A 14,163-nucleotide genomic window follows, 5' to 3' on the forward strand; every position below is an offset into this window, starting at 1 on the left:
GGCTTGCCACTCTGCCCCTGATATGCCTTTTAACCCCCTATATGCCCCTCTGCCTCCAGAAATGCCTTATACCCCTATACGCTACTCTGCCATATAGGGGGTTAAAAGGCATATCATGGGACAGGGTGGCATATAGGGGGGTATAAGGCATTTCTGGAGGCAGAGTGGCATATAGGAGGTTAAAAGGCATAGAGACAGAGTGGTATATAGGGGTTAAAAAGCCTTTTATAGAGGCAGAGTGGCATACAATGGGTTAAAAGGCATTTCTGGAGACAGAGTGGCATAACGTGGGGCACTCTGCCTCCTGAATGGGGACAGGGGTGACACTGGGGAGCTGAATGGGGACAGGGCTAACACTGGGAGGGGCTCATTGGGGACAGAGATTACATGGGGGGGCTGAAAGGGGACAGAGGTGACACTGGGGAGCTGAACTTGTGAACACATACAGACACAGAGATTTCTTTTTTTTGTTTAATCATTTAAAAATAATAATTTAAAAAAGCATTATGTTGTTTGTCCCCCACGGACACACTTACATACACACACACACATACCGATTGTTTTTGTTTTTAAAAAATACAAAAAAATTATACAGTTTGTACAAAAAGTAAATTAGTTTACTGACTTTCTACTTCTTGCACTTTGGGCCTTTTTCATCTTGTCCTCCATCCTCTGGTAGCTGCAGACTGATGCTTTCTATGCTAACTGGATGTCATTGACATGACATCCGGTGCTCCAGCAGGCTGAGTGCGAGGGGGCGGAGCTTTCACCCCTCACCCTGCTCTCAGTCTCATCATCACTAGGCGGCCATCAGATTGCTGGAAATGTAAATCTAAACGGCCGATGCATGCTGATGCCGCCGGCCAGAGCTACTTTAATCCTTTTTTATTTATTTAAAATGCCGGATAGGCTTGCCATATCAAAAATAAATAAATAAAGTATTAAAGTAGCTCCGGGCCTGCGGCATCAGCACGCATCGGCCATTTAGATTTACATTTCCAGCAATCTGATGGCCGCATAGTGATGGGAGCAGCGTGAGAGGTGAAAGGTCCGTGCGAGGGGGCGGAGCTTTCACCCCTCACGCTGCTCCTATCACTAGGCGGCCATCGCACATGGCCGCTGGGTGCTGATGCGGCTGGCCAGCACTACTTTAATACTTTCTTTTTTTTTAATTTAATATGGCAAGCCGATCCGAATTAAAGTAGTGCCGGCCGGCCGCATCAGCGCGCAGTGGCCGTTTAGATTAGATTTCGGCAATTGTCCCCCTGCCCAGCCCGCCCCTTCCCATGCAACTCCGCCGGCCGCCGGGCCCCCGAATCTGCGGGCCCACTGGGAAATTTCCCGGTGGGCCAGTCCGGCCCTGCTTGGGCTCTCCTGAGTGGCAGAACTCCCTTTTTTCCCCTTTCCTATGATTTCAGGGGGCCCCTTAACCCATCTCAGAAAAAGGTTTTATTGTTTAATCTTCTATTGTAATTTTGCTAATAATGGCAGTGTGACAGAATGACCATATAGGGCCCCAAGGTAGTCAGAGATGGCTCCAGCCTGGCTGTCAAACAAAGATAGCACAGGTAGAAACTCCATTGTTTAATTAATCCCATCAATAGGATTGCTGCCAGGAGATTAAATGTTGGGTTGCCTACATATACCTGTTTATCAATGTTAATTTATGTTAATGAAGTTCTGTGGCTATATGAGTCTATGTTTTACAACAATAAACTGTTCATTCATGCTGTACTCAATTCAAGGTAGTTGTGTCTACTTATTGGGTACACATAGCAGCGTTCCAAGGTGTGCATGCTGGCTGGTGCTGGAAGTTATTCCTGGGACAACAGGAGGATACTGGGTGATCTCTGGGAGTTACTACAGCTTTCTTAGTGAACCCGTTACAGACAGGTTGCAAACATGTAGTTGGGCTACGAATTCAACTGTTATACACAGCCTAGTTGTGCTAGTGCCATCCGAATTAGCTAAACCTCAGCACACTGATGCCAGCCCCCAGGGATCCCCCTGCCAGTGCTGCTCCTGACCTAGAACAAAACAGAATTTTTTTTATTATTATCATAACTCACATATTTTAACTCACATTTACTTTATTATTATGAGATAACAAGTAATGCTCAATGTCATATATGAAGAATTGGAAGGTGGCAAATTTGTAAACATCCACCATCCCTTACATGAAGTTGGGTCTCGTGCAAGTCTCTGCCTGTGATCACTGATCAGTATCACCCACTGATCGCTGCTTTTTCGCTAGACTGCGCTTGGAACTGCGCTTTTTCTCTAGACTGCGCTGGAAGCACCTGTATCTGGTGTCATAGCCCTGCTGATATTTTAGATCAGTAATGGGAGAGTGGGAAGCAGAGAAGAAAAAGTGTGGCTAGTCACAGTGGAGAGCGCTACAGATGGCACTGATATTGAGTGAAAAACACACTGCAGGAGAAGCTGTAGGAGGCTCCCAACCGATTCTAAAGGCTGCCCTGTAAATATACTAAGCGAATGCTTGATATATGTAATTTGAGTGTCCAACAAAAAAATTTCCATTTGAAGAAGAGACATTGCATTTTTTCTATGTTTTTTTCTATTTATTTATATACCACCAACAACGTATGAAGTGCTTCTTACAATACATACATTCAAGAGAATGACAAGACTAGAATTGACAGACTACATTAGGTATAGAGGGCCCTGGTGGCAAGCTTACGTTTTCTCTTCTCTAACATTAAGTATTACTATTAATCATTTTATTTTCAAATTAATTTAATGGGATAAGCAAAAGACTATCCTGAATCTAAAACTGATTATGGTCTTTACATCAGGAAAAATGGGCAGATTAAAAGAGGTTACAGCATCTGACAATAGAATCCCTGGTGCAAAAACAAGTAAGTTGTAGTAAGGTGAACTTGGGTGGTAGGTAATGCAGGTGTGTGCTGGGATGCAGGTGTGTGCTGGGACATGGGCACTATTATTATGTAGCACAGATAAGGTAGGATTAGTATGTAGCACAGATAAGGTAGGATTTTACCTCATTAACCATTCTCTCCCTGGGGTGAATCTGCCACATACAGAGTTAGGCTAAAGGCTGGACCAATAATTGTGATCAGACAAGACACATGGGAAACCAATATGATCTGCCATTTAGTTGAGAAGAAAGGCAGGGTGAAATAGTGGGCTAATGAGGTAGCTGATGAGATAACTGGATCTGGGTATAAATCTTTTAAGCATCTTGGATCCAACATATGCAAGCAAAACCAGTATACAATCTCAAAGAAATCTGTGGCTAATGAGTTAGAACAGCAAGCCTAGACCGAGACAAATCCTGGATCAAATACCTAAAGAAGAGTACTGTGTTTTCACAGGAACAAAGGGAGGGTCATATTGTGTGTGGTCCCATTTCAAGAGCCATTGTAGTAGATTCTGGGCTTATTAGAGCATATGAAAAATTGTATCCCACAGTGGGCATTTTTATTAGAAATGTCTTATCGGTATCTGGTGATGTTTATCTACCATTTCCATATAGATGGGGTTATGTTTTTGCAAAGTAAACATTTTACTTTGTTTGTAATGATTACTTTTGTTTTTTTCCATTGTACGCAGCAGAAGTGTCTTTGTCTCAAATGGATTAAACTGCAACTGTATATGACTTTTTGAACCATTGTGTTAAATATTTTCTTTTATCTTGAAATTTATTTAAAGATAGGCTGCATCTGATTATAAGCCGCCCCCCTAAAGTTTGATGTTATTTTACAGGTAGCCAGTATGAGAAAGAAATAAAACAATAAAGTCTCTGAACATGTTTAATACATTTATTCAAACAGCGTCATAAACAAACGTAAACAACTTTCAAAACCTATGCCTTCTTCACATCTAGCAGGTACTTACACACATGTCAAACAATATTTTCAGTGCTAATGTTGCTTTGAAATTCAATATGATATGTCTAAACATATGATATGGCTATGATATGGCTATGCAGTATTTATCTGTGATGACACAGAGCAAAGATTTGAGTATCTGAAAATGAATTCATAAATTAACGGATGCACAATATATTTTATTGTTATTATTATTTTATCCTTTATTTTTATTAAAAAAAAGTCTAGCTCCAAATGAGAACCGAAGCAATGTATTAGTATATATAAATAAAAAGATGCACCTGACAAGCAAATGCAGTATGCAATAACAACCTATGGTTCTTGGAGAACTCTGATACAAATATGTAACTTATTAACCTTGCATGGCTTTCTGGAAACAAAATATCTGAAATGAAATAGTGGGATGTGCATTGGATTGCTGGGGGAAAGTAGATCTGCACATTTCAGAAACATTTCAGAAACATTTGTTCACATCATATTGGCACAACATGATGGTTTAGATCTTGACTTACAGTGCACATTTAATCATTCTGTCTCCATTGAAGTTAAATAATCTTTTGACTTGCTCTGTCCTTGGTGAGCAGAATACATATCCAACCTCCCTGAACTACTACATATCTTAGATGATAATATAGTTAAAAGTATAGTATAAAATAAGTTAAGTTAGTATGATTCTCACAATAAATTCCTCTCACAACTCTTTCTAGTGAATTGTTTGTCTCTTAGATATTCTTCAAGGCAAGTAATAGCAACATCATCTACATCAGGATCAAATTTGTTAGCTAGAAGATGATGTTGCTTGAGTAGCCAGTTGAGATCCCCCGAGCCATAAACACAGACTGCTCTCCTATGAATACCTGTGCATTTGGGGTATGCAGCTCCTTTTCTGATGTCTCCCTCAACATATTCCCACTTAACCATTCTAGCCACAGCGTTCATATCAGATAGCTGATACTTATTACTATGAGGAGATGATCCTGGCACATCTGGCATTCTATTTAGAGTAGCCCACAAATGTTCATCAGGACTATAAGTGTCCTTGCTCCACTCAATCAGTTTTCGGGCTTCTGGTTCTTCTAATACGTACTTAACAAATCCTCTGGACGCCACAAAGTATGCATTTCCCGAAAAAACTGGAGTGTCAATTGGTGGTGGTGGCTTGCGGGTGGCAGTCAACTCTATGCTGTCTCCAACTTTGTGGTGGAACTGCCAGCGCCTCTGTTTATAGGTAGACGGTGCCTCAGATTCCATACTGTTTTTTCCATTTAAAACCATGAGGGTTTTTACAATTTCAGCATTGGTCTTTAATGGGAAGTCAGCCCCACATGTGTTTAAGAGATATTTCCACTTAACTTTACAATTCAGAAGATCTTCCATGCAGTTCAGATCTGCTTGCACCCTGGACCATGATGCGTAGACCACTTTCTCCAGTTTAGAAGCGACAAACACATTGTCAAAGCAATTGGTGATGGCTCTTACTGCCTCCTTAAAGATATCTGGAGATTTATCATCCACATGGACACAATAAATGTTCTGAGGTGCATAAATCGCTCTCAGGAGACGTTCAAACATGTCAATCTTATCATGGACCACCATGGAATATGCAATGGGAAAATCTTCCTCCTCTCTACTGGTAGGAAATAAAACATATTTTCGGAATTTCTTGAATTTGCTACAGTTTTCAGTTAAGTTTAAGTAATTTCTTTCCCTAAAATGTGCTGCTTTCGCCTTTGAAACCAGATTAAATATTTTCCCTTTATCAATAGCATCTTGATCTCCTTTGATTATGTCGGCACAGTTAAACTCACCTTCTTGATCAGATCTGAGGCTGAGGTGTGAATAAAGTTCACTCTTGCAGTTTTTACTCCTGTCGTCATCCACCTTGGTTTCAATGTCTTTGAAGGAAAATGGATTTGACATATATTTCACCAAAAAGGTACCAGAGAGCAACAGCACTGAGCAGAAGAAGATCTTTTGCAGTGGATGACACTTGGATCGCTTGAAGTCACACACCTGCATGTTTTCACCTGCTGAGAATATTCCTTGCATTTCTGCCGAAGTAATGTAAATCAGAATTTATATCTTGGCAGTTTTGTTATACCTGTTAAACGTGATAAGTCATTGCAACTGTCCTTGTACAATAAAGATAAACAGTGAGTTGCGTTAACTTGCAGAATGCTGAATGGAATATCCTTCCTTGTGGTGTTGAAATAAGTAACTTCACACATAATACGTTTTTTTTTTTTGTTAACGTGGATTGAAAGCTGACTAATGGATATGTCTGTAATGAACAAACATTGTCTAAGATGTTCCTGTAACCCGGATTATTACCCCTCCCCATGAGCTCTGGCACCTGCCCTAGCTGCTTGGATAAGGCAATGCTAATGTTTAAACCACTGGTTCCTGGATAACCTCCCTCCTAATATAGTTACCTATATCTTCCTAATTATTAGCATTCTTTTTCTATTCTAATATTCATTTTCAAACAATTCAATCAAAACTGGTTTGCTTCTGACTAGTACCTGGTTAACATTATGATACTAGTATTACTTGTTCACTGTTATTCTGTAAATGTATCATGAATATAAATAGAATGTTATTATTAAGTCATCAATAGCAATATTTTAAATATGGTTTATTGAATACTAAAATTCCAAAATATCATTGTCTAGAACCCCCCTGAAAAACCAACTGGAAGTGATCATATTTTAACATGAATTTGCTGATTCCACTGCCCTTTGGCCACTATCATCTACACATTTCAGATGTCTTTGGAACCTGAACAGTCAAAAGTGCCCTTAATAGTACTAACCACTTTAGCACTTTCCCTATTAATAACTTTAACCTTTTGAGGACCTAAAATGTGAGCCCTGAATAGTATAAACTTTTGGCAGAGGAAAAGTGCCACTTTATTAGCAAACATAAAAATGAGGGTGTCACAAAGTTGCTTTTTTTTAGCATAAAATATGTTTTTCAGTGAATTGGCAGCTTCAGTATATCAAATACACTTTTACCTTTATAAGTGAGCTTGTGTGCCATCCAATACTAAAGCATCATATTTATTTAATCCCAAGCCTCAAAGCTATTTTGATGTTCATGTGTTGGTTCATATTTGCTTTCTATCTTTAAAAGAATAAGAGGCAAAGACAGCGCCCGACTGGGGATGATGAGGTAGCCCTAGCACTTTAAGGCTGGTGGTCGCCTGGAGCTGCAGCGGTGACGTTGATCCAAGGGGCGGGGTTAGGTCTGGCGCCGGATTTAAGCGTCCGGAAATGCTCAGTCCAGATACCCTGTTGTGGTCTTTGCTGTATGAAGTATTCTGTATTGATTCTCGGATATTTTGACCCTTCGCTTGCATTCCGTTTTGTACTGCTTCCCATTCTGATTCGGTTACCCGTTCGGCTTGTCTGACTACCCACTCTGGACCTGGCTTGTATGACTTCCCAATATTGTGTACCGACTACACAATCTACCGACTATTCGTTTGGCATTTAACCCCTGTCCTGCTGAGTTCCTTTTCTGGATCCTGCTCTGCGCTTGTCCGGTACCTTGTTGATCCAACTCCGTTCCTATGTTATCTACCTCTACCTGGCCTCTTTCCTGGGGTACTGCTGCCGAGGGCCTCTCCTTTGGTAGTAGTATTCTGGGTGGAATAACTTCCGCAGTGAGTGCCAATGTGGGGGTGGTCATGACACAGAGGTCTAGTGGAGTCAATGCCTTGATGAATCAGGGGAAATGGGGACCTACACAATATTAGGCAGGTGGTCATAATGTTATGGCTCATCGGTGTACTGTATAGTAAAATCACTGTGATTTATTCAGTGTCTCCCTACACGTTGAATTATGCATTATCCATAGAAATCTTAGTGTGAGATAAAATATTGTGGCTAAGTAGCCAAATGCCCCAAAACATCACCCCTTAAAACGTGATTAATTGTGTCAAGCTGTCAAGTCATTCTCTATATAAGTTTCATGGAGGCTGTTGATTCTTTCTATTCAATTAACTGATACTGTACATATTTCCAGCTTGCTCTCCTGACCTTCTAAACCTGACTACATTTAAAAAGAAATTCTTTGATTTTAGACAGTCACTCATGTAGTATACCTCCAGAATCTATTTGTTATTATTATTTTTTTTATAAAACATTCCCACAAAATTAAACCTATAAAAATATCTGTTGGGAAGCACCTATTTTTTATAATTCCTCCTACATATTTTACTACTCTTTTGTGAAAGAATTAATGCTTGCCATTTATTATGATTCTAACAACGATGTGCGTATTTATGGTACTGCCTTACATAAGCTAAGGGAGTTCCTATTTTTATAACCTTAATCCAACTATGAGCTGATTTTTTTATTGACTAAGAAGGAAACAAGGACATATCAAAGTGTGTGAAAGAGGCATTGAAATATAGGGTGTATCAAGATCTCTCAGTCCCTAGATATTGGGCGTGGGCACATATTATTTGGATTATGACAATGAAAAAGCATTTATGCACAGGAATGAAACCACACAATTTGTACTTTCATCATAATTTGCTTTACTTCCTCTTCCAGCACATTCTTAACAGCTTTTATAACAGGTGTCACCTGTCCAGATGGCAGACAATGGTATTTTTATTTCTTTAAATCTTTAAGGAATGTAATGTAAAATTTACTTTGTTTAACGTTGAATAGTTTCTGTCATAGCTTTTCACAAGCATAATACATAGGAATACAGAGTGGTTTTACAATTAGGGCAAGTTAAAAAACATGTTTTTGTAAAGCATTTTTTTAAATCTATTTTTTCATAAAAATTGTCTTGAATATATATGAATATGGTTTTTGAAAAAGCAATACTTCTCTTGGAAACATGTATAATTTTTGTGGGTACACTAAATGAAAAATAGGTAAAAAAACAGGGTCCCTGTGAGAGGGGGGGGTGCACTTGCTTGATTGGGTTTAGGACTAAGGATGCAAGACGGCGGAGTTGTTTTAAAGCCCTCAAAGAGTCCTATCTGGATGCATCCTAAATAGTGTGTGTTTTAATGAGGGTGCACCATGCACTCATTCGGGCTTTGCTTGTATGACTGGACCCTCCTTTTCATTTTCCCTGATTTCCCTGATTGGCATTTTTTTTAATTTAAACATTTAAGTCACTAATTGCACTTTGTGTTGCTCATTTATGCCAATTACTTTTTTTAAAAATGAAGATGGTTGGAGATACTGACACTCCCCGAAAATGGCCCAGAGGAGCAAGACTTTGCTTTTGGTAGGCTGCCCTATTGTCCGCCATGTCACCTTGAAAACTTTAATGGTTTCTCTCTTTGGATGGGGACCAGGAAAGCCTGGCCTCCCAATTGGCCTTTTGGCTGGGGAAAGAAGGGTTGTGTATCCCTTTATTGAATGTAACCAAAGAAGATGACTGGGGACCCAGTAGTCCACTCTGGGCTTACAATGGCACTTCCTTATAATGTTTTCACTTATCGGAAAAGCACAGCGCACAGAAACACAAATCAATCACACACTTCACTGCAATGGTTTAGCAAGGTGCAGAGAAACATCTGGCAAGTTTGAGCATGCAGCGTTTAACCATTTATATGTAGGAAGAGCATGCATAAAACCACGTAGCAAATTATTTATCGAAGTAAACCTGTGATTTAGGATTTGTAAACTACAAAAGTAGCACATTAACATTTAAAAAGTTAATTTTTACCTGCTTTGCAAATGAAAAGTACATATATTAAAACAAATTCTTACAGAGAAATAATTAGGCACTGTTTATGTTGATGTATTTTCTGACTTTAAAATACACTGAATTATGAACAATTTAAAAAGGAACTCAGAATTGTTTTAAATTATTTGTGCATGTTTGTGGTTGTCCATTTTCTTAGTTGTAGCAAGATAACTGCTTTATTAGCTTAAAACAAATTATCCAGGGACAACTGTATTATCCCAGATTAGTAGTTACTAATACCCTGTTACCTTACATATTGGCTTGTCTTTATTAAATACATATCCTCTATTTTTGTGGAAAGTACATATAAAGTGTTGCCTTGAATCAGGGTATCAATAATATCTTATGATCTGCATTAAATATAATTTATGCGAAAAAATAATACATTTTGTTTTAGTTCTTGTTGACAAAAACCCAACAATAATAATGTCCCACTATGCACCTGAATAACCATAAACCGACATGACATTTCCATACAATGTTTTATACCTCAGAGTTTCCTCCAAACATTGAATTGCTATGTTATCCACCATGGGATCAAATTTACCAGCCAGGAGATGTTGCTGTTGAAGCAACCAATGCAAATCTCCAGATCCAAAAATACAAACGTTTTGTTGGTGAGTTCCCTTGCATGAAGGATATTGGGCACCTTTGTTGACATCTCCTTCATAAAACTCCCACTTTACTAACCTTGCAATCGATATTGCATCTGTAATGTCATATTTTGAATTATGAGGAAGAGATCCTGGAACCCCGGGTAGTCGATTCAGTGTTGCCCAGATATGTTCATTTGGACTGTATGTGTCTTTCGCCCAGTGAAGGAAATGATGGATTTGGGTGCTGGCAAAAATGTGCTTTACAAATTGTCTGGTCACAACAAAGTAACCACTACCATAGAATATTGGAATACTAATTGGGGGTATGGTTTTCTTATAATTGGTCCTAACAACAGATGTTCCTATTTCATAATGGAAAAACCATCTTGACATTTTGTCTTCAGGTGGTCTTATGGATTCAACGCTGTTTTTTCCATTTAAAACTTTAAGGGTATTTACAATCTCAGCATTAGTCTTTATAGGGAAGTCAGACCCACATGCATTTAGTAGGTACACCCACTTGATGTTACTGTCCAGAAGATCCTTCATACAATTCAAATCTGCCTGCACTCTTGACCACAAAGCATGAATCATATCCTCCAGTTTAGTAGCCATAAACACATTGCCGAAGCAGCTGGTGATTGCCTTCACTGCTTGTTTAAATATATTTGGAGCTTTATCATCGACATGAACACAATAAATGTTCTGAGGTGTGTAAATGGATCGTAATAGCCTTTCAAACATTTCAATGTTGTCCTGTATCACTATAGAGTAAGCAATAGGATAGTCTTCCTCTTCTTTACTCATCACAAATGATAGAAAATTTCTCTTTACTTTGTAGTTTTCGCAGTCTTCGGTGAAATTCATATAATCACGTTCAGTTAATTGAACCCTTTTGCTTTTAATGTTTAGATTGTACATATGTGCCAGAGTAACAGCTACTGAGTCTCCTTCGACCACCTTTGAACAGTTGATGTTCACTGGAGTGCGAATTAAGCTAGACTTCAACAGTTTCCTTTGCAAATATTTGCTTCTGGGGTGGTCTTCAAACTCCACAGACATTCCAAGGTAAAAACCTTTTGCAAAGTAGTAAAAGAACAGAATGGTAAAAAATGAAAGAGGCAGAAGATACAAAATATTCTTCCTATATCTGTTGCAAAAATGCATTTATTAAAAAAAAAAAAAAAAATATCCCAAGATGTTTCTCACTGTGCAAAACTTGATGTATTAATGTAAAATGCTTCTTGCTTCCAAAATTCTTCTGTCTTGCAAACGGGTAATGTAAAATTTTCACGTTTTTCCAGTGCTAATTGAAAATATCTAAGGTTGTCCAATCAACGTTTTGACAACTCTCACTGCTTGTCTATTGAGCGACAAAAAGAGAACAAATGAAAAACATTTATAAAGGCTTATGACCATGTATTAAACAATGGTTAATTGACAGGTCATTGTACTATTGAATGGATGTATTTGGCACATTGTCAAAGTTTAGCTTTAAGTACTCAAAGGATTATTAATTTAATAATTTCCTGATAGTTTTCCAGAATATTTTACTGTTATATAATTTAATGTTTGCTTCAAACTGTTAACGGGTCTTTAAAAAACATCAGAAGCATCAAGAAGTTGCATGGATGAATGCACTGGTAATTGAATATCTGGGCAGGTTCATCTGACTGCGGGTGAAGTCAACATCATGAGTTACAATACACCAGTTTAACTTGTCACCCTTGAATCATTGTTCATATTATAAATGGCTATAATGTTGAAAGGCCAGGGTGACACACAAGTTTAAAGTGACCAGATGGTTCTTTTAATTTCGTTTAACTATAAAAAAATGCATGTTTGCAGAGCAGCGATTATTTTTATACACCAATGTGTAGGTTTTCCATGTAGGTTTTTGGTTAAGATAGTTATTATTTTTAAGCACTTCAGATGCTTTGTGTGAAACTAGCAAAACCCTTTCTCTTTCTTAAAGGAGAGCTCCAATGTTTTTTTTACTTGTATCAGATTAACAATTGTGCCATTTTCTTTCCTTTTTTTAGCAGTTCTACTTTTAGGATAATTTAATGGTTGGAGGTAGTTGCATATTTGCCATTTCTATGTGTTCTAGCAGTGTGAAACAAACAGGGACCGGATGTTCTATGAAGGTATGCATAACTATTGATACGGATCTTAACCAATAACAGCTATATCACCCTCAGGTTGAGCCCTGAGGTTTGTCTGGCCTCCTGGCCATAGAAATAGACAAGCCAGAATCAGAGAATAAAGGAGTTACCTGTGGTCAGTTACAATCAACACACTGGAAGCATTCTAAACTCAGATAACTGGCTCATTGAACAGGCAAAGTACTACTGTCTCAGACGGCTTAAAGCTTGAAAAATAAACACCCGAGGGAGTGTCCTAAGTAAGAGGGCGAGGGGTCACTCCTTTGAGTTTGAGAAATGACTCTTCAGCAACAAAGCAATTGAACAAAGCCATTTGCATTCAGAGCAGATCCTAAGGAGCCGTTGGCCAGCATAGCTAGTGACTTCAGCCTATTCTACTAAACAAAAACACCCTGACTTGTTACCATAGGCTACTGCTTGCAGTAAACTCTACAATGGCTAAGTGGTGAAACAATAGGTGTGCAGTTGGTTCAAGGCAGATCATAGCCCACTTAAATGAGCCACGGAAGTGCAGGTCTATGCTCTAACAAAGCTGCACAGGACAAGCTGCAGCTTTGCCAAACACTGTGGACCAACAAGGAACTCCAACCCCACCCACAAAAGTGTGTGTGGGGATACTTGGGCTGAGATAATGATTGGTAAAATCTCTGATTAATAAAAGTCTACATAGAAATGGACTTCATAGCACTGCCATAAAGAATCAGCTTAGTGCGATGATTTTGCTTGGAAAGTCACCCAAAATATCATGACTGACAACAATGGCAGCCTCCATGTTTGAACCAAAAAAGAGGTAACACAAGAAAAGCTTCTTCATTACTGTATATACCTGTTACCTACCCACCGCTGCACTGCCGAGGGAGACCTCCTACTGGCTCCATGCACACCGGCCTGTCTGCTGCGCCGCCAGGGGAGATGTCCTACCAGCACCAAGTCCCTTGCCCTCTGGCAGCCCCCTCCAACTTCCTTTTGACTATTGTGGCCAGCTGTGTCCTCACACGTAGTTATGCCACACATAAAATGGCCGTGACGGAGAGAAGCGAACGGAGGGACGTGACTCCGCTGTTTGAATGTTGGTGTCAAATTTGGATTTGGTCCCCTTTTCCCTACTTACTCCTATACTAATCTCTCCTGTGTAGGACACGGCTTGATTCTGATTACCCTGAAATCCATCTCCCTAACCTCAGCTTGTGACACGATTATTCTGAACTCTGCTTCCTTGACCTTGGCTCGTGACACAACTTTTCTGAACTCCGGCTTCCTGATCTCGGCTTGTTATACAACTTCCCTGGTTTCTGCCTCCTAGACTAAGTGCTACCTGTGTGCAACCCCTTAGCTTGTCCCCGTTCTTGGAAGATCATCACAAAGTCTGAAGGTCACTCAAATCCAAAAGGCGCAACCAGGGGGTGGATGGTGAAGAATTCTTCTGAGAACAGCGGGCTTCCTCCTGTGGAGAAACACTGGCCTACCCTGCACCAGCGTCTCCTCTACTACGCTGTGCGTGACAATACCGTTGTATTTTATGCTAAAGTTGATTTTCTTTCCATAGGACTTCCCATTTAAAATGAATCCCAACGCACAGTGTGTGAATGATTTTCTTTGTAGATCCTTCCCACTAATTTGAGGGGAGGGGGAATTGCCAAATCCAAAATGGCATCTTTTATATGTTTTTTTTTCTTTTTCATTTTAATTATCTTAGTCTATCATATATTGCCTCACCCCACCTACCCTTAGTAGCAGGAAGAAACAAGCATATCTCCCAACTTCTACCCCCGGTGAATCAGAATGCAAAGGGGCTTAGGAGGAATCGTGTCA

At 39.4% G+C, this 14,163-nt stretch overlaps 2 protein-coding genes across 2 annotated transcripts; both read right to left on the minus strand.

Moving 5' to 3' along the window:
• Positions 1 to 4,439: 4,439 nt before the first annotated feature.
• LOC128492521 (beta-1,3-galactosyl-O-glycosyl-glycoprotein beta-1,6-N-acetylglucosaminyltransferase 3-like) lies at positions 4,440 to 5,942 on the minus strand. Its single transcript, XM_053465101.1, has one exon. The coding sequence runs from the start codon at positions 5,919 to 5,921 to the stop codon at positions 4,548 to 4,550; it is 1,374 nt and encodes a 457-aa protein (XP_053321076.1). The 5' UTR covers positions 5,922 to 5,942; the 3' UTR covers positions 4,440 to 4,547.
• A 4,082-nt stretch (positions 5,943 to 10,024) lies between these two features.
• Positions 10,025 to 11,248, minus strand: LOC128491427 (beta-1,3-galactosyl-O-glycosyl-glycoprotein beta-1,6-N-acetylglucosaminyltransferase 3-like). The gene has a single exon (XM_053463751.1). It carries the CDS (start codon positions 11,246 to 11,248, stop codon positions 10,025 to 10,027), a length of 1,224 nt encoding a protein of 407 aa, XP_053319726.1.
• Between the last annotated feature and the right edge of the window lie 2,915 nt (positions 11,249 to 14,163).

The sequence above is a fragment of the Spea bombifrons genome, chromosome 4 (genome assembly GCF_027358695.1).
Source record: "Spea bombifrons isolate aSpeBom1 chromosome 4, aSpeBom1.2.pri, whole genome shotgun sequence".
Taxonomy (NCBI): domain Eukaryota; kingdom Metazoa; phylum Chordata; class Amphibia; order Anura; family Pelobatidae; genus Spea; species Spea bombifrons.

Bases quoted from the DNA above. Each gene is read 5' to 3' on its own strand.
- LOC128492521 (XM_053465101.1), bottom strand. From the start codon at position 5,921: ATGCAAGGAATATTCTCAGCAGGTGAAAACATGCAGGTGTGTGACTTC.
- LOC128491427 (XM_053463751.1), bottom strand. From the start codon at position 11,248: ATGTCTGTGGAGTTTGAAGACCACCCCAGAAGCAAATATTTGCAAAGG.